The sequence below is a fragment of the Mus pahari genome, chromosome X (assembly GCF_900095145.1).
Source record: "Mus pahari chromosome X, PAHARI_EIJ_v1.1, whole genome shotgun sequence".
Taxonomy (NCBI): domain Eukaryota; kingdom Metazoa; phylum Chordata; class Mammalia; order Rodentia; family Muridae; genus Mus; species Mus pahari.
Genome location: NC_034613.1, coordinates 3,846,650 through 3,864,678, shown reverse-complemented (window position 1 = coordinate 3,864,678; position 18,029 = coordinate 3,846,650). Strand labels below are relative to the sequence as shown.

Here is an 18,029-nt window from a genome sequence, read left to right as displayed (position 1 = left end):
TCACCTTCTCTTTACACCATCTCATACTGATTGGCAGTGATGAACCGGGACAGACAGCAAGCCAGCAGCATGCCAATCAACTGTGATCAAGAAGAACAAGTATAAAAAAAGAATCTCACATCACAAAGCTATCCCCTGCTTTCAACTCTAGAAATACTCGAAATTACGCTTTGGTACATAACAACTGCATCTACCTACCAACACAAAGAGTTGTCCTGATACACGGGAATATCCAGACATGACTTTTAATAAGTAGAGGTTTTCTTATTTGGAAAGGGCAAAGGTCAGGACTGACGAACAAACCAGATTTGAATTATGGGATCAAAGTTTGAGCTAGTCTAAGTACTGGTATGGGACCAAGAGGAAGTTCTGAAATTGGCTACAAGGTTCAGAAGTAGCTCACTCTGGACAATTCAGAACAGCTTCTGATATCAACATGTATTAAAATATGATCATGCTATGAGATTAATGCAAGAAATAATTAAATGACATGAAATTGGTATGATATTAACTGAAAGGCTAATACACTTTGAATTATTTGGAAGGCTAGATATATTTGGCAGATTTTTCAACACAGTATGATACTCTGGTTATACTTGGCTGACAGAATAGTGGTTGTTTCCTTGAGACAAGAATAGAGACATTATTCTTGACTCGGTCCATTTGCCAGTAAGATAACAAAGTCGTCACTTATAAGAGGTGGGTGGGGAAATGAGACTAGGAAGGCAGAGTTTTAAATTCTGTCTTTCAATCATGTAGCTATCACAGGCCTAAGCAGGCCCACATATATTCAGAGACCACTTCCAGTTTTTTCAGAGGCCACACAAAAACTCCTCCCAGTTTGTCCCACCACTTCCATAGAGCATCCTGGTTCCTAACCTTCTTTGTGCCTTCTTTAGCCTGTGGCACAGGTGAACCTGATGAGAAATGATTCTGACAGTGTCAAGACACCCTCAGTCGCATCTTTCTTCATTCGTTAATAACCGATAGTTTTATAAACCCAGAGAATCAGCATCTTTGGAGAGGTAAACTTGAGTTCAGAGACTACTTTTTTTGGCTAATGGTGCCTTTAAGAAACTGGCTATGGTGTGCTGGAGAGATGGCTCAGAGGTTTAAAGCACAGATTTCTCTTCTAGAGGTCCTGAGTTCAATTCCCAGCAACCACATGGTGACTCTCAACCATCTGTAATGGGGATCCGATGCCCTCTTCTGGTGTGTCTGAAGATAGCAACAGTGTATTTACATTGATGAAATCAATCAATCAATCAATCTTAAAAAATAAAAAGAAACTGGCTATGTTTTGTTGTCTTATAGGTAGTAGGGACCTCTCAAGATAGTCTGGTGCAGGACACTAGCGCCACCATCACCTGTGATTTTTATCAGAAATGAGTGTTTTCAGGTCCCACCACCTACCTATGAACCAGCCACTGAGGTACAATTCAGCAAGTGGTATGTCCACAAGCCATGCAGAGGTAAGAATCACTTTGCTAGTCTACCTCATCACCCTCACGTAATCCATGAGAGCCTTGGGGCCATTGGTGTCTGCTCTGTTGCTCAGGAACGCCTGCACTGTGCTCACCTACCTCTTTACTCACCTTGCAGGCTCCAATCCCCACTTCTTATCTTAAAAAAAAAAAAGTGCGAACAATAACCCCTGTCAGGTATAAAGCACTCATTACCTTGTGGCCTCTGTCATTCCATGCCACAAAATACACATTGTCATACACTTAGCTGCGGAGTAGGTAATCATGGCTGTAATGTACAGATTATATTGTCAACCGAGAACCTAAATTCCTCTAGGTGTGCAAGAACTTTTACATTTACAGCATGTCCCATTCTAAGAGACTGTTATTTTGAAAAATCAACAATTCTAGATTATATGTCACAATGTGGAAAATTATATTTTACTAATAAATAAATAAATAAATAGGCATTGAATGTATATAACAAACTCTGATAAAATAAAATGTCGACTGTTTTTACTACAACTCTTTGTAATATTTTAATTTCAGCTTTCCAGATAAGAAAATGGGTTTAGCTGGGCATGGTGGCACAAGCCTTTAATCCCAGCACTTGGGAGGCAGAGGCAGGTGGATTTCTGAGTTCGAGGCCAGCCTGGTCTACAAAGTTCTGAGTTCCAGGACAGCCAGGACTATACAGAGAAACCCTGTCTCGAAAAAACCAAAAAGAAAAAAAAAAAAGAAAGAAAATGGGTTTAATAGGTTCAACGATCTTTCCCAAACTATGCAGGTAATCCTTCCAAAGATTTATGTTGCAGCCACTTTCGTATCTGAGAACAACTCTAACTTACTCTGCCCTGTACGGAGAAAAGGGAAACAGGCCCCTTTAAGGTTCTACTAAAGCATTACTGGCACAGAAGAAATCATCCCATCATCAGATTCTTAATCTATTTCTTGGTAAATACCTTTTGTCTTTGAATTAAGAGACTTAACCTCTTTCCTAATAAAGAAAGAGGAAGAGGGAGATAAGGGAGAGAAGGAGAGATGGAAAGATAGAGAATAAGGAATGCACATCTAGCAACTTCCCCTAGCTCTTTCCCACCCATCCCATCCTTATCCTCTCCTCTGTTCCTGCCCATGTTCCCTCTTGAAGATGGTAACTATCAAAATCATAGGGTGAAACAGGTATGGTGGCTCAGGTAGCGGGAACGCCTCAAATTGAGTTTAGCCAACTCAAATTGAGTTTCTACAGGGAGTTCCAGAGAGTCTGTGATAAACAGTGAAGCAAAGGAAAGAAAGTATCCAGTCAACGCACACTCAACTTCTTTGTCTTTGAGAGGACAAAGACAACAGGAGCGCTAGGGGACGCCAGATTCAAACAAGGGCTCTAAGCCAAATTACCTATGGGCCATGGTGCTTATGAGTCAATAAAGAAAACTGGACTCAGCATAGTTTGCCTTGCACCTTTATACTGCCTTTACAATGTGACACAATAGGTGTGGGGAGAGGGCAAGAAGATGGAAAGTAGATGAAGAAAAGTGGAAGGGAGAAAGGGACACCGAGAGGGAGGAAGAGAGAGAAGCAGGGAGGATAGCCTTCATTCAGTAGAGCCTGCTACATTCTAGGAAAGCCATGACAGACCACTTTCATTCGCATCAACCAGCATCCGAGAGGTTGGGCTCTACAATATCTGAATGAATTTTGTAAAACAAAACAAAACAAAAAATAACCAACCAACCAACCAACCCTCAAGCTCTTCCTACCCTTTCACATACCCATGACTACATAGGCACCTAGGCATATTCTTAGATGAGAAACTTCATCTATCAGATGAACATCGCTGAGGTATCCTCCTCATTATTATATCAGCAATGTGACACTTTATTTCTCTAGGGAAGCCTTCAGAGGTGGGTGTGCACATGTGTGTGTGTGTGTGTGTGTGTGTGTGTGTGTGTGTTTGTACACGCGCGCACATACCCAAGTATCAACTATGCTCCCATATTTCTGTTTTTAACAGACTGTGTTGAAGAAACTGTGCACTCAAGGCTGTTGTGTGTATCCTATACATTTGCATTAGTCACAAGGTGTGGGATCCTCAGAATTGTCCCTAGGCCATTACAGAGATGTTGCTAAGTATTATTACTGAAGTGTTGAAGCAATTGGGAGAAAGTTCAGGGCAGTAACTGCCTTTCAAATGTCTCTGGAGACTGAGTTAATTGCACTGCTTGTGACCCGATTAGGGTTTCTCTCTCTCTCTCTCTCTCTCTCTCTCTCTCTCTCTCTCTCTCTCTCTCTCTCTCTCTCTCTCTCTCTCTCTCTGTGTGTGTGTGTGTGTGTGTGGTGTGTTAATTCAGCCCGTGTGTGTGTGTGTGTGTGTGTGTGTGTGTGTGTGTGTGGTGTTAATTCAGCCCATGAGGGAGAAAGCAATGAAGTCTGTTTAAGGAGAATTTTAAAACAGCAACACAAGAGATGCTTATAGTGACTGACCTCACATGCTCTTGGGAGATGCCATGTCACACAAGTTTTGATAATTACATGGAAGAAAAGCATTTCACCATCTTTAATACTAAATCCTGCTTGACAGAGACACACACTATCAAGTTAAGAATCTATGCCCTGGTCTAAGCAAGGGCCACATAAGCAATAACCTACTAAACTACAAAGTTATAATTTAGTCACTTTTCTTTGAAGTTCATATTTCAATGAAAACATTTCAGAAACAAGTTAGAGCACAGCAAAACTGCATTTGCATTGCAGGGCAGAGCAACAGATGGGGAGGGAGAGAGTTAGACTTTGAGATGGCCTCTATAGAAATTGGAACTTTGGAGCCATTACTGACATACCAACTGGACTTTCTATGAAAAATGATCTGTTAGTCTGAAAAAAAAACCTAAGTTAAACCTAAAATTTTTATTAAGCTACTAAGTATACATGTCAGTTCTTACACTTGTAGACTATTATAACAAGGATATACCATTTGCTCCACAGATCAAGAAGCCTGTAAAACATTACTTTACTGGCGATAGACAGGCTAAATTTTAGATTTAGTTTAAATGTGTTATATCCGTTAATACCTTTAGCTTACTTAATTGGTCTAATTACATCTCCCAATGGTTTGTAAAAGGTGAATAGAGATGAAGAGATGGACAGTTGAATAAACAAATAATTAAGTTTCCTCTTCAGAAATGGAATATTCAAATCTAAAGACTAAAGTAATGTTCACAGGATGGAGACTGTTAATATCATGCATAATCCAAAGAAACTAAGAAAGAACAGAGGGAGGGAGGGAGCGAGAGGGAGAGGGAGAGGGAGAGGGAGAGAGAGATCAACCAGGAAAGAGCCTCCTCACATCTAGACAAGTCAGTTGATGTTTAGAGTTGCTTAAGTCCCAATAAAGGCAGCACCTTCTTCTGCCCCCCCCCCCCATCTGACCTGTGCTTTACTGGAGGTAGTCATTAGTTAAACTGTAACTGATATTCCCTTGGCAGAAAAACTTCATTTCAGTTGAAAAAGACAAATCAATAAACAGATGACCTAAGGCCTAACGAGCAAGAATCCTTGACCTCATCTATCAAACTTCCCCAGAGCACAGAAAGATAGGATGGAAACTGGAGGCCAGGGAGGCGCACCAGGGTGGGAGGCTGGGCGAGCCGAGACTAGGCATAATCATTTGAATACCTGGGAGAACGCAATTCCAAACGCCACTCCAGCAATGATCCCCATGTTAGTCTCCATAAAACTGGTCACCAGATCATAACAGCCCTAAAAAACAAAATATCGGTAAGTCAAACCATCCATCAAACCAAAGAATTCAAACATACAAAAAAAGTATAGAGGATAGTACAATGAAACCACACAGGACACTTTTCCTAATATTATAATTAATATATATTTCCCTAATATTATAATTAATATATGTCAACATTAAAATTAACATGTTGTGGAGGTAGACTATATTTTATCAACCTAGTCCAGGAAGGAAACACCTATTTCTTTTGTATCCCCCATAAGACAAAGAAAGGCTAACTGTTACTAGTAAATCCCTTACTTTTAGATCAAATGGTAGAACCAGAAGTGTGAGTATGTGCATGCATGTGTGTGTGTGTGTGTGTTTAAATGTACATTTACATGAAACTAACCAAATCAACCTATTTCTGAGTTGACTTATTCAGCAAAGAATACACGGTCTTTTCCAGTGAAGGACTCTCACTTGAATATAAAAATTATGCAAAAAAGAAGACATTTACAGGACAGAATCAAAGTAGTCCTTGTTTATCTGGATAGTCACTCTAAGTCATAATAACATCTGAACAACCACAACAACTGCTCTCACTGTCTTTCATTTTTAAATTCCTATTTTGTTTAACAAAGTTCATAGTGTGTGAAAATTCTACTAATATTCTTGGCTCTAGATCATCTTCATCTTCACAGTACCTTTATAGAGAGAAGATGAACTTTGAGCAGTTCTGTAACATGGCTTCAATGCGATTTACAAGCCATATTCCTTCCTATCTGATGTAAATATGAAGGTAAGTGCACGCTGGCTCATGGGGGACTTGTATGATTTGATTCTTTCCAGTAGAAGCCTGCTGGTCTCACTTTTACTAAGGATATGATACATTATAGTACTTCCCTAACAGGTAGCAGGAGAGCAACACGTGGGTTAGGAAGGCTTCAATAGGCAGGAAGATAAGCAGTTACTCAAACATTTTCCCGAATGGTGCTTCTCTAAGCTGGCCATCATCCCAGCCCTTTCCCCCATAGTGATGGCCAGGTGGAAGAATGAGCTTCAAATCTTCAGCATTACATTGACCCAGCATATAAAAACACAAGCCTGAGAATCCCAACAGAGAGAAGCAACAGTGAAGTAGTTGGCACAGAGTTTTTTGCTCACCCTCATTGTGACTTTAATTCTGCACTCAAACCAAGTATGTGTTTCTATAAGTATGAGTGCTACTGTTTTAGGAGGAGTTTTGCTGTGTTTCTCCCATGAGAGGCCTGGAATACAGGGCTTCACACGCACTAGGGAAGCCCTCTATCGCCGAGCCACATCTCAGTGCCAGTTTTGGACATTTTTTTAGAGTAACTTTATTTTTGATATACTCATGTCAACCAGGAGGAGAAAACACAAACACAAGTAATGGCCTGTTCAGCTGTGGCAGAAACAGTTCTCCATGGAACCCAGTGTGTTCTTCTTGAACGAGCAACACAAAACTTTGGAGAAAGGCCAAACTGGAGGTTCTACCCGAGACTTGAGGAACCAGCACCTGCCATGTCCTTTTTAAATTTTTTTGGGTGAATTTGAATGCACTTTAACAAGCTCTCCAGGTATTTCATATGTCCATTAAAGCTTGAAAAATGTAAATATTCTTCTGTAAAGAAGAGTTAGCTAGATTTACTAAAAATAAGAAATGAAACGAATACATCCCACCAGTAATAGAGTGAACCAAAAAGAGATGAGGATGATTTAAAACATGTTTTCCACCCCTGAATTTATTTTCTCTATTATTCATCATTCAGCCCTACAGCCTACTCTCCACGTGCCCACACATCTCTACATTTACAAGAATTGCTTTGGTACTACAACTATGGGTCATATTTGCAATCACCTTAAAGTTGTGCACTAAAGCATGATCTTATCTACCCACAACCATCTCTCTCAATTTCCTAACATGAAAGTCTGGTTGTCAAGCATGAGATAAATCTAGAGACCTGCTAGGTCTCCTAGGACACACTGAGAAGCAGAGTGGTTAACTTCCTCACCCTCTTGGTGTGTCTAAATCAACAGTCACCAATGGAAACGTGTCTGCAAGTGGCAGCCTTTAACTATTTGGAGGAGAAGACAAGTACCAGAAAGGTTCCAAAGGCATCTGTAGCTGCCAACCAGGACCAGTACTTCTTCCTCTGTTCTTAGAAACTGGGCAAGACATTCCTAGGGTAAGGGCTCAGCCAGTGCAATCAGCTAAACGAACCTGCAGGCACTTCATCTTCTCACCACAAAAAGAAAAATAAATCCTGTGCCCCAAACCAAGCAATCAATCCCCTGTGTAAGGGTTCTCACTTCCTCCTGCCTACTCTCCAGTCCAAAGCTGTATAATGTAGGTTCCCCAGGTTACTGAGTAAAAGCCAAACTTCATCTTTCACAGGGTAGGGTTCAAAACACCAAATGATCACAACACATGAATGTGTGTGTGCACGCGCGTGCGTGTGTGTGTGTATTGCTTATCTGTGGGTATTCAAATGTTCCTGTGGAGTCCTTAAGAGGGTGCCAGATTCCCTGGAGCTGGAGGTAGAGGCAATTATGAGCTTAACAGCCTCAGCATTGGGATCTGAATTCCTGTTCTGCACCAGAAGAACAAGCTCTCTTCACCCCTGAGCCATCTCTCTGGCCCCCAAACAGAAGCTATTCCCTATAAGGATGTGCTGCATCATTTCTAGGAACACTGCTGAGGTCGTATTTGCATCACAGGTTTTTGTCATTATTATTATTATTATTATTATTATTATTATTTTTTTTTTTTGAGACAGAGTTTCTCTGTGTATCCCTGGCTGTCCTGGAACTCACTCTGTAGACCAGGCTGGCCTCGAACCCAGAGATCTACCTGCCTCTGCCTCTCAAGTGCTGGGATTAAAGGTGTGTGCCACCACTGCTTGGCATCACAGTTAATACTCATAGTGTCTGTGGTCTGTGCCTGACATTATGTTTTAGATAATTTATTTCATTCATTCCTCATATTAATTTTTTAGTTAATTTATTTTATGTATATGTGCAATCTGTCTTCACATACACACAGAAGAGAGAATCTGATATCATTACAGATGATTGTGAGCCATCATGTGGGTGCTGTGAATTGAACATTTAGGAAGAGCGGTCAGTGCTCTTAACCACTGAGCCATCTCTCTAGCCCCCCTCATATTAATTCTAAAGATCAAGAACTACTATTATCTATTTTTCACAAATGAGAAAAAATCCTGATAAAGGTTAAGTAACTTCAACAAGATCCTCCAATCAACAAATGCCTGGTTCAGAATTTAAACTGTCTCTAGTCTCTGAATTTAGATTTCTGGGTTCTTAAATTTCCTAAAAGAGAATGTTTATGTGAAAAAAGTTGTTTTTTTTTTAACTAAAATTGGATGGCTGCTGCTTTATCAGCCACATGAACCAAAACACTCACTGTTACAGATCCAAATATAAAATGGGTAAAATACAGAAATGACCTTATAGTATTCTAATCTTGAGAGAATGGCTATCATCTCTCTATGAATTATTCAGTACATGGCCCATTATAACACAGAACTGGGGAGATATTGGAAGAATAGACTAGAATAGAATGCTTCCTTGGTAAAAGAATAAAATTTGCCCCATGTCTAGAGAGCTAAAGACAAAGTCAATAGCATATTCTCTTCCTTTGTTTCTCAAATCATAGTTTATATAGGGCATTTCTTTAAATGTTTAAGAATGTTGATAGCCTCCATGCACAGCTGTAGCACACAGCTGTAAAATGTCTTCATTGTATTTTCTGTAAAGTGTAATGCAGGATTGCTTTCCCTTCTCTCTGACTACTGGAAGTTTATTCTCCTTTTCTCCCTATGAACTGATGTCTATATCTCCTTCTACCATCATTTTGTTGTTGTTGTTGTTTTGCTTTGTTTTCCTGTTCTCTTTTTGGGAATCCGGATGTTGACAGTGAGTTGAATTGGAGTTGTTCATTTCTTTTCCTATACCAGTGAACTCCCTAAAATAAAGGCAGAAGCAGATGCTGTCTGTCAACTCTACTCCCTTCCTCCTGCCAAAGACTGGCACCCAGCTGTGAATAATTTTATGTTTCGATGGTATATTAAGTAGAAGAAAGGCGCCCAGAAAGAAAAAGAAAAATAAGAAGAAAAAGAAAACACGCTCTGTCTGACACAAGCATCAGGGTTAACAGGAACCATTTGCTAAACCTACATATCTGTGCCTGGTGGAGGCTTGCTGTGGGAGAGCCACAAGAGACCAATTGGAGGCAGAGCTTCCTCCTTCAGAAGTGAGCAGCCTCAAGGGTTTCTCCTAGGCGAGCAAACACCACAAAGGAAGAAGCTCAACTCCCTCTGAGACTACATTTTCTAATCTATTTGTTTTAATTTCACAAAAGTAATAAAATCCTCCCAAACACACCCCGCCTGCCTGGCTTATTAGGGCTAGGAGGAAGAGGTACCTTCTGGTTAACTTTGGTGGCGGCCACAGTCAGGTTGTGCAGGTCCAGGGGATTGCAATCAGTTTCGTTCATGCAGCAACTGGGGGGGATGCCATGATCCAGGAAGTAGGGGCTGCTGCTCCAGTTGGTGTAGTTCTGCACGCCACAGCAGCTCAGCTGTTAACAAGAAAAGAATCCAAGAGTGCTTGAGCAGATGCTGGGACCTCCTCACTCCCTGCTCTGAAGCTTCTATGAGAAGAACATCAAGCTGGGTAGGGGTGGCACACCCCTTTAATCCTAGCACTCAGAAGGCAGATACAGGAGGACAGTCAGGGTTGTACATGAGCCAGGCTCCCAATGTAGCATATACCTTTGGTGTGGAAAAATCAACTTAAGCTCTACTATCAAGCGTCTTTGGTGCCCATTTGAACTCTGAGAAGCAAGTTGAGGCCACATTACACTGTCTTACTTCCACAAGTAGAGTAATATGTCTCTGACCTTGCTAAGTATCACAGTCATGTAATCATGCTACTAAACATGCAGATGCACATGGTAATTACACCCAGAGTACTGATAGGCAATTAATGGTTTCGAAAAGTTCTCCACTGGACCTACAATAATAAGTAAATAAATAGCTTAGAGAAAATAATTTCTATGTGGAATGGAAAGCTGGCATTGGTAAACTACAGCCTACCACCTGCCAGGTTTTATAAAGGTGTTTTGAGAACTGGTCATGCCATTTGTTTATGCACTGTCCATGGCTCTTTTTGTGCTATGGCGGCACAGTTGATGGTGACACAGAGTATATGACCCTCCCCATAGCCTAAAATATTTTCTATTTATCCCCTTTATAAAATAGTTTTCTGATATCTCACATAGAGAATATGAAAGCAAATGAGACAAAAATGTTACTGGTTGGTAATACCTGAGTGTATAGTTTTTGAGTTTCCAAAAAGTCTGAAATGTCATCAAAATAAAATGGAAAATATTACGGTTTTAATTTCTAAAATTGTATGAAGTTTAAATATAATTACATCATACTCCCCTTTGCAGACTATACCTGACAGATTATTAGTTTGTTTTTGGTCCATTTCCACCTTTAGTACACTACCCCAAGTAGATGCTGCTCATCTGACTTCTCTGTTTAGCCTGGAGTCATCAATTCTAGATAGCCAACCTTCAGGAATCAGCTGTTACTAGATCAACACATACCCACTACCTACCTCCTTTTCAATGGTTCAGCTTTTAAGGACAAATGGAGTATTGTTGACAGGTTCAGCACTCTTACCAATACAAGACACACTGGAGCATGTGCCTTCTTGATGCTAACTTCCTAGAAAATCAAAGCCTGGGCAAATGCTTGGACCCAACTCTTGAAAACAGAACTGGACCAAGCACTCAAGAATGAGAATCAACATTATATGCAACTGGCCTACCCCACCTACCCACTAAGCTTAGAGGGTTAAGTCCAGAACTGTACATGCAGGCTCCACACCCATCTCTCTCTGAAACTTACGCTGCGCTGCACATGGTCCACGGCCCGGCTCCTCTCATCATTGCCATTGTAGTTCTGCATGGCATCCGTGTAAGTCCTCAGGAAGGTGTCCTTGATCTACAGAAGATAAAGGGGGATGTATATACAGTCCATTGTGTCCTAATCTGACTCAGGTTCCTCTCAGTCTCCCGGCCTCATCTCTTCTGAAATTTTCTCAATTGACTAGGCAGGGAAAGCCTATTCTTTGAGACAAAGGAGCTCAGAAAATTCACCAAAGGTTTAACTAGCTGAGGAATTTAAAGACAAAGTTGGTTTTAACCACCAATTTAGAGGGCACCAGTCCTGTCAGATGACTCACTGAAGTGGCTAGGTAGGTTTTAAAAGTGCTATAAAGGTGACCAACTGGTCAATCATCAGGCATGAATTTTCTAGTTATTTTTCTTTTAGTTGATTCATGGTAAACTTCCTTTCTAGACCATTCTTTGACTTATGCAGACAGAATGGTAACAGGCCAGACACCAGCGCGATGTGAAGATTAAGGTATTGGCCCCAAAGTGACCTTTTTCCCCACCATGCAGAAGTGGAACAAAAGCCATCTTTCACTTAACTGTAATTACTGAGGCCAAAATGAAAGAGGCTAAAGGACAAGGGTTTTCTTGTTAGTAAAAAGTTAATGAAACCCTTTCTCCTTGTCAGTGTACATATTTGCCCTTGGGCTCATTTTCAAGTTCCATCCCTTTGAAATCTGGGGTAAGTGAGGTGTTAGGTATACAACTAGGCCATGCAGCTTATGGTAAAACTAAGGCCTGATTGATGCAATGCCTTGGAATTAGGAGAACAGAAAGTGGCAATAATTATCTGGTGGCAAGCTCCAAGCTAAATATGGTAACTCTTCCAAGCAGGGATATTCCTGACTAAATTCTGAAAGTAATGTCCATCGGACAGCTACAAGCCAAAGTGGCTGCCATAGCCAACTCTGTACCTCACTTTGCTCTTAAATTCTCGGGGTGGGGTGTTATATATAGAATAGGCTTGTGTTACCCCGAGGACACAGGCTTAAGAAACAAGACTGTGGCTGTCCTAAAGGCAATCCAGGCTTCTTTACAACATCGGTCCAAGTACATGGTATCAATGTGGCTTACTGTTATCCAGTGAATTTCACAACTTGATCAAAGTCAACCTTTATTTTGTAATCAGGGTGAGACTGCAATCCCTAATGAATATAATGAAAGGGAGAAGAGGACTTTGGGTTTTCACACTTACACTGATGCCCTCTAGCAGGGCTGTTGAGGCCACCACCCACTTCACCCCATTTCGCTCCAGTTCACTGTAAGAATGGGCAGTCTACCTAGAGGCAGCATCCATGAGCAACAGGTTCTGGAAGTTAGCTTTGGCATTTTGAATGCTACCTATAATCAAGGGCAAAATCAGGGCAATGGGGAAAGGAATGGATCATCCATAAGCCAAGCTCCCAGAGAAGATAGCTCAGCAGGATAAAAACAGAGCCTGGGATGTGCTGCTGGGCACTCAAGAGCCACAGCCAACCCCCTCAGTGCATTCACTGTCTATGGTCTTCTGGTTCCATCACCACACACCAATCTATAACAGCTTCCCTGTTCTTTGTAAGAATGGATTTACAAGCAAGACAATTAGCTCAGCTTGCCTCTAGTGTCAGAAATCTTATAATAGCATGCAATGCTTTGTGGGAAAAAAAGCTACTTTCAAAGAAGTATCTAATCCGTATTAGAAGTCATTTTATGAACGAGCTACAGAGAAAACTCAAGTGAGGGTCAACCCTGAAGGGTGTAAAAGTTTGGGGAAGCTCCTGTCTAGCCTGCATGCACCCTTTACACAAGCCATTCGTTTCCAAAACGTCTCTTTCCACAGACTCTTGAGTCTTTCCACCCTGAGCATACTCACCTCATGACGAAACACAAATCCAGAAATGCCAGCAACAAGCTCAGCCAGGAACACCAGGGACAGGAACATGGCATACTACAAACGAAGTGAACGAGGATAAAGTCACAAGGCAGGATTAGGGGGAGGGCTTTTCAGGGCTGGGGAGATGGCTCAAGAGTTCAGCGCACGGGGCTGCTCTTGTAGAGATCCCAAGTTCAGTGCTTGCCACCAACATCAGATGGCTCACAAATGCCCGTTATTCTATCTCCAAGGGCATCCATTGCCTCTGGCCATGTTGGGCACCTATGCTCATGTATACATAGCCCCACACACAGACACAGACACAAGGATAGAGAGGGAAAAAGAGAGGGAGAAGAGAGACAGATAGACAGACAGACAGACACATAGCTGAGAGCGCTTCTTTAGAGTGAGCATCTTTCTGCTAGAGCCAATTAGACAAGTCCTTATTATTACCAGAGCAAATTCAGAAATGTAGTTAGAACTTCATAGGAGTATCAATATAGAAAACTGTCATTTTAAGATGTACAAACATCTTGGGGGTATGGATGCTGAGGAGACCTCAACTGATAATGTGTCCATCATCTCAGATCAATCAGGAAAAATATGAAAGGGTCATGTGCTCCAAAGTGTTGTTTTACTTTCAGTATGAAAATACTTGAGAAATAAAAATACTAGAAAAAAAATTCGCTCTGGAGTTCTCACAGGACATTGTTCTGCCTTGTCTAGGAGGCTTTGCAACCATCTTCTTTACAGTGAGCTAGATCCTGAAAATTGAATCTTCTTTTTACCCTCTTTTTACTGCCAGGCATAGAACCCAAGGCCTTTAGTACTACCCCACTGAGCTGCCGCCCCAGCCTTGACTGTTCTATTTCATAACTGTTGCAATTGTCAGAAAAACTTCTTTGCTCCCAGCCACAGGTCTTCCTACTTCCAATTTTTACCTGCCAGTAGTGGTTCTGCTTTAGAAAGCATAAGGGCCCAAGCACATGTATATACATTCGTCCTTCATATGTATGAGTATGGCTGGGATGAGGAGCTGTGCATTGGGCAAACTTCCCTATTTTTTTTTAAAGCCACATCTCATAGTAAATGACTACAAACTCATTTTACTAGGAAGTGCAGCCTCTCATCTCGTGTCAAAGGCCAGGGTTTATATAGCATGATGTGCTTCTTCACTTTGCTGGCTATCTCTGAACGTGATCCTCTCAACCAGTTCGTGTGGCGATAGTTGCCCCTGGGCTGGACAGAATTTATAACCTCTAACAAAGCAATTGCCTGAGACTGCTAACAATCATCCTGTGTTTTTCATCCCATTCTACCTTCACTTCTCAATTCGAAAGGCTCTGTGTCTCTGTCACTGTCTTTCTGTACACATGCATGCAAATATCTGAGTTCAAGGACATTACATGGCACTTATGAGTTATGAAGGCTTTGCTATTTTTCTGACTTTGAAAAACAGAAAAAAGGAAGAGGAATTAACTCCTTACCAACATGTCATATATATTATAACCTTCTTCTTCATGTCTCAAAATAGAACCATCTCGAATGTTTGCAAGGACCCTAAATGATGCTGTGGTTGGACTACACAATACTGTATAGCTTAGCTATAATAGATACATATAACTTATAAGTATATACATTTGTGTGGGATCATAAACAATTCTTACTGACACATATGCTAAAAGAAGCAAGCACTGGGTTAAAATGTCCATTTCTCTAAATATTGATGAAATTCTGTATAAGCACCCAACCAGTAAAATATTAAGTATGGGGTAATTCTATGAAATTTACATAATTTCTCTGTATAGTTCATTGAAAATATGATCAGAAGCACGCACTACTCTGTGGAGAAGCTCTTACCAACCCTACAATCCACCAGAAAGTTATGTGGAAAGATAACTATCAGAAGGCAAGTGGGAAGATGGACATTTAACTCTGTGCTCAGACATCTTCTTTGGGCCTCCCTATAGGATAAATTGTTACTGTTGATGATTTTTTTTTTCAGTTATTAAGGTTAAAGCTAAAGGAGTACCATAAGATTCTAATGGTAGTTAAAACCACAGTAAGGATCTTTCAGCAGCCTGCCCTTACCTTTAGGGATGTATTATTGCTCTGTGTGCACTATTAGACATAGGCCTCTGCTGTGGCCCTGGAAGCTAATTGCCATTGCATCAGCCCTTTGAGCGAGAGCTTCTGGCTTAGTTCAACTCCCACAGCACAGGGCCAGACAGTACAAATGGAGAGAAAAGCACGCACACACCTCCTTGCATGACAAAATCCAAGGAGAAAGAGGTCTACTCCAGTGGGATCTTGGACATGGAAGGCTGCTCATGTTCATGATGATCCCTTGCCCACCGAAGCTGCACATCACATCCCACAGGGGATTTCTAAGCCAGTCTGAGACTGGCATAAGGCATCTTGCCAAGAAGACATTAATCGTTCATTGGAATCAATGGCTAGTGCTTTGCCAATTTACCTCAGGAAGCTGGGACTCTGTTTACTGTGCCAGGCTGTGTTTGGGGTAGTTTTTCCCACTGGGAGGTTTAAAGGCTGGATTAGTTAAGAGTCTAGTGTAAAATTAAAATCAATGAATATTAAAGGTTTTGTGTGTGTGTGTCTGTGGCTTCAAGAAGGGCTACTTAACTGCTGCATGAATTTATTGTTTTATAAAAATAACCAAGAAAGCACATCACATCATGCTGAGATGTACTCACCAGTTTCAGCATCCATGGACTACCACGGCACGTAGCAAAGCATCCAAAGAGGCCAAAAACCACAATGGTGGTGCCGGTTCCAATGAGCACATAGGGAGCATTTGTGGAGTTTTCAGCAATAAGGGAGATATAGGTTCCCAAAGTCAGCTTTCCCCAGACTCCAACAGCCAACAGGATCACCCCAGTGATCTGCAAAAGGAGAGAAAAGAACATGAAACATGAAGCTATTGCCAAAAGACATTGTCTTAGTTCCTCCTCGATTGCTGTGAAGAGAGACCACGGCCAAGGCAACTTATAACAAAAAAGTTTATTGGGGGCTTGCAGTTCCAGAGGGAGTATAAGTCCACCAGGGTGGGGAACATGGAAGCAGGTACAGTACTATAGCAGATGCTGAGAGCCTACACCCAAAGAGGTAGAACTAATTAATTGGGAATTGTAGAGGCAAAGAGGGAGAACTAACTAATTGGGAATAGCATGGGATTTTGAAACCTCAAAGCCTACTCCCAAGGACACACCTCCTCCAACAAGGCCACACCTCCTAATCCTTCTCACACAGGTTCACCAACAGAGGATGGACACATTTAGCATTCAAATATATGGGCTTGTGGGGGCCATTTTCATTCAAAGCATCACAGACACAGAGCAATGTGGCCATACTTTAAGATTCAAGCTTCCACAAGCAAGGTGTATTTGCTGAAGGCTTTTCCTCAATAGCAAGAAATGCCAGAGATCATTAGCTAAAACTGTCACACAGTAAATGCATATTGATAGTATGCAAATTATATTTTCCCCTTATATATATCCTATACGTAGTTTTTATATTAATTGGAAATCAAGTCAATAAAGGACATTTTTTTTTTAAAGCGGCTTAAAGAACACAATAAGACATTTTGGAGAGAGATTCCTCCAATGTGTGTCTGTCCAACACTGAGCTAGGCATGACTCCAGAAAGAATGCTGGTTCCTTTCATCAATGGCATGTGAGGGTAGAATAGGTTTTATGGCCATCTTTTACAACACTTTAAGAACAATGAAATTCTTCTTGCCCGTTATCATCAAAATCTCTATAAAGAAAATATTCTAGACACTTTTGAATCCCCATTGATGTGCCACCTTATAATACCTTATTCATTGTAAAGCAACAGAAGAGTCTGAACATCTCTTGGTATTGTTTGTAATGCTATTTGTCAAATATCATCAATCATTCCAATTGAAATCTTTATAACATGTCTAAACCCCAGCCCTGTGCATTTATCAGCCCCTTACCTAAGGTAGTGGGTTCAGGGCTATGTATTAGACCTTACTCTCCATTCCCTGAAGATCCCAGGCCTTGGCAACTGTGGCTGGTGATGCCACAGTTGCTATATATCCTTTGATTCACTTAGAATTTGATGACATATTCAAAAGTAACCGTTTTCAAATTGCTACCTTTTGGAAGTGAGGATTAAGTTCTTCCCTAGTTCTAGAGCTATCCCAGCCCCCAGCTCAATGCTCTGTACTAAAGACTTCAGACTTCTGCTCAGTCTATCCAAATGAAGAGGCAAGATGAGAAGCTAGAGGGAAACAGCAACACACACACACACACACACACACACTCATACACACACACACATGCACATACATGCACACACACACACGTGCTCATATACAAGCACACACACGATAAATTGCTTTTTGAAGGAAAAGGCATAGGCATAAGGCAGCCTTAAAATTGCATAATTAATCTCTTTATGAACTTTAGTAAAACACATAGGAAATTTGTAATGGTAACTCCCCTGTCTTGCCCCAATAGCTTATTTTGTAGAACGATCACTGTGCATGCCAGACTTAAGTGTTAGATGAGAAAAGAGTGAAGAAATGATGCAGATTTGAGGAGAAAGTATTTGATGCTAATTGTGAGAAGGGGCCCAGCAGAGGCTTCCTGTGGATGGGAATGAATGGTTTCAGTAAATTAAATCCAATAATGCAGATGTTGCCCAAAGTTTCACATCCTCTGCTGACACCTGGTGGTCATTTGTAAAAAAGCAATTCTCGGAACAGTTTCCTTTGCCATATTCTGCCAAATAGAACTCTAACAGTATCTTTACCCACTAGAATCAAGTCTCATGTTACCAGGGGTGAAAACAGACCATATTGGTAAAATAAGATGCTCATCATCAACTTTCTACCCTTAAACTAGCTACAAAGAATTCCATTCTAAGATGTTCAACAGCAAGAACAGGGCCTAGGTATGATACATATGACAGTTGACATGTGGCACTGCACAC

The 18,029-nt window shown here is 41.1% G+C and overlaps 1 protein-coding gene across 1 annotated transcript in view; it reads right to left on the bottom strand.

The window, feature by feature from the left end:
* Positions 1 to 18,029, bottom strand: part of Tspan7 (tetraspanin 7) — a 104,849-nt gene that overhangs the window by 1,238 nt on the left and 85,582 nt on the right. The window contains exons 2-7 of the mRNA XM_021187870.1: positions 15,764 to 15,952; positions 13,050 to 13,124; positions 11,151 to 11,246; positions 9,656 to 9,811; positions 5,139 to 5,222; positions 5 to 80 (exon numbers count right to left, since the gene is read on the bottom strand). Of these exons, the coding sequence (XP_021043529.1) occupies positions 12 to 80; positions 5,139 to 5,222; positions 9,656 to 9,811; positions 11,151 to 11,246; positions 13,050 to 13,124; positions 15,764 to 15,952 (669 nt within the window). The 3' untranslated portion in view covers positions 5 to 11. The remainder of the gene's footprint in view (positions 1 to 4; positions 81 to 5,138; positions 5,223 to 9,655; positions 9,812 to 11,150; positions 11,247 to 13,049; positions 13,125 to 15,763; positions 15,953 to 18,029) is intronic.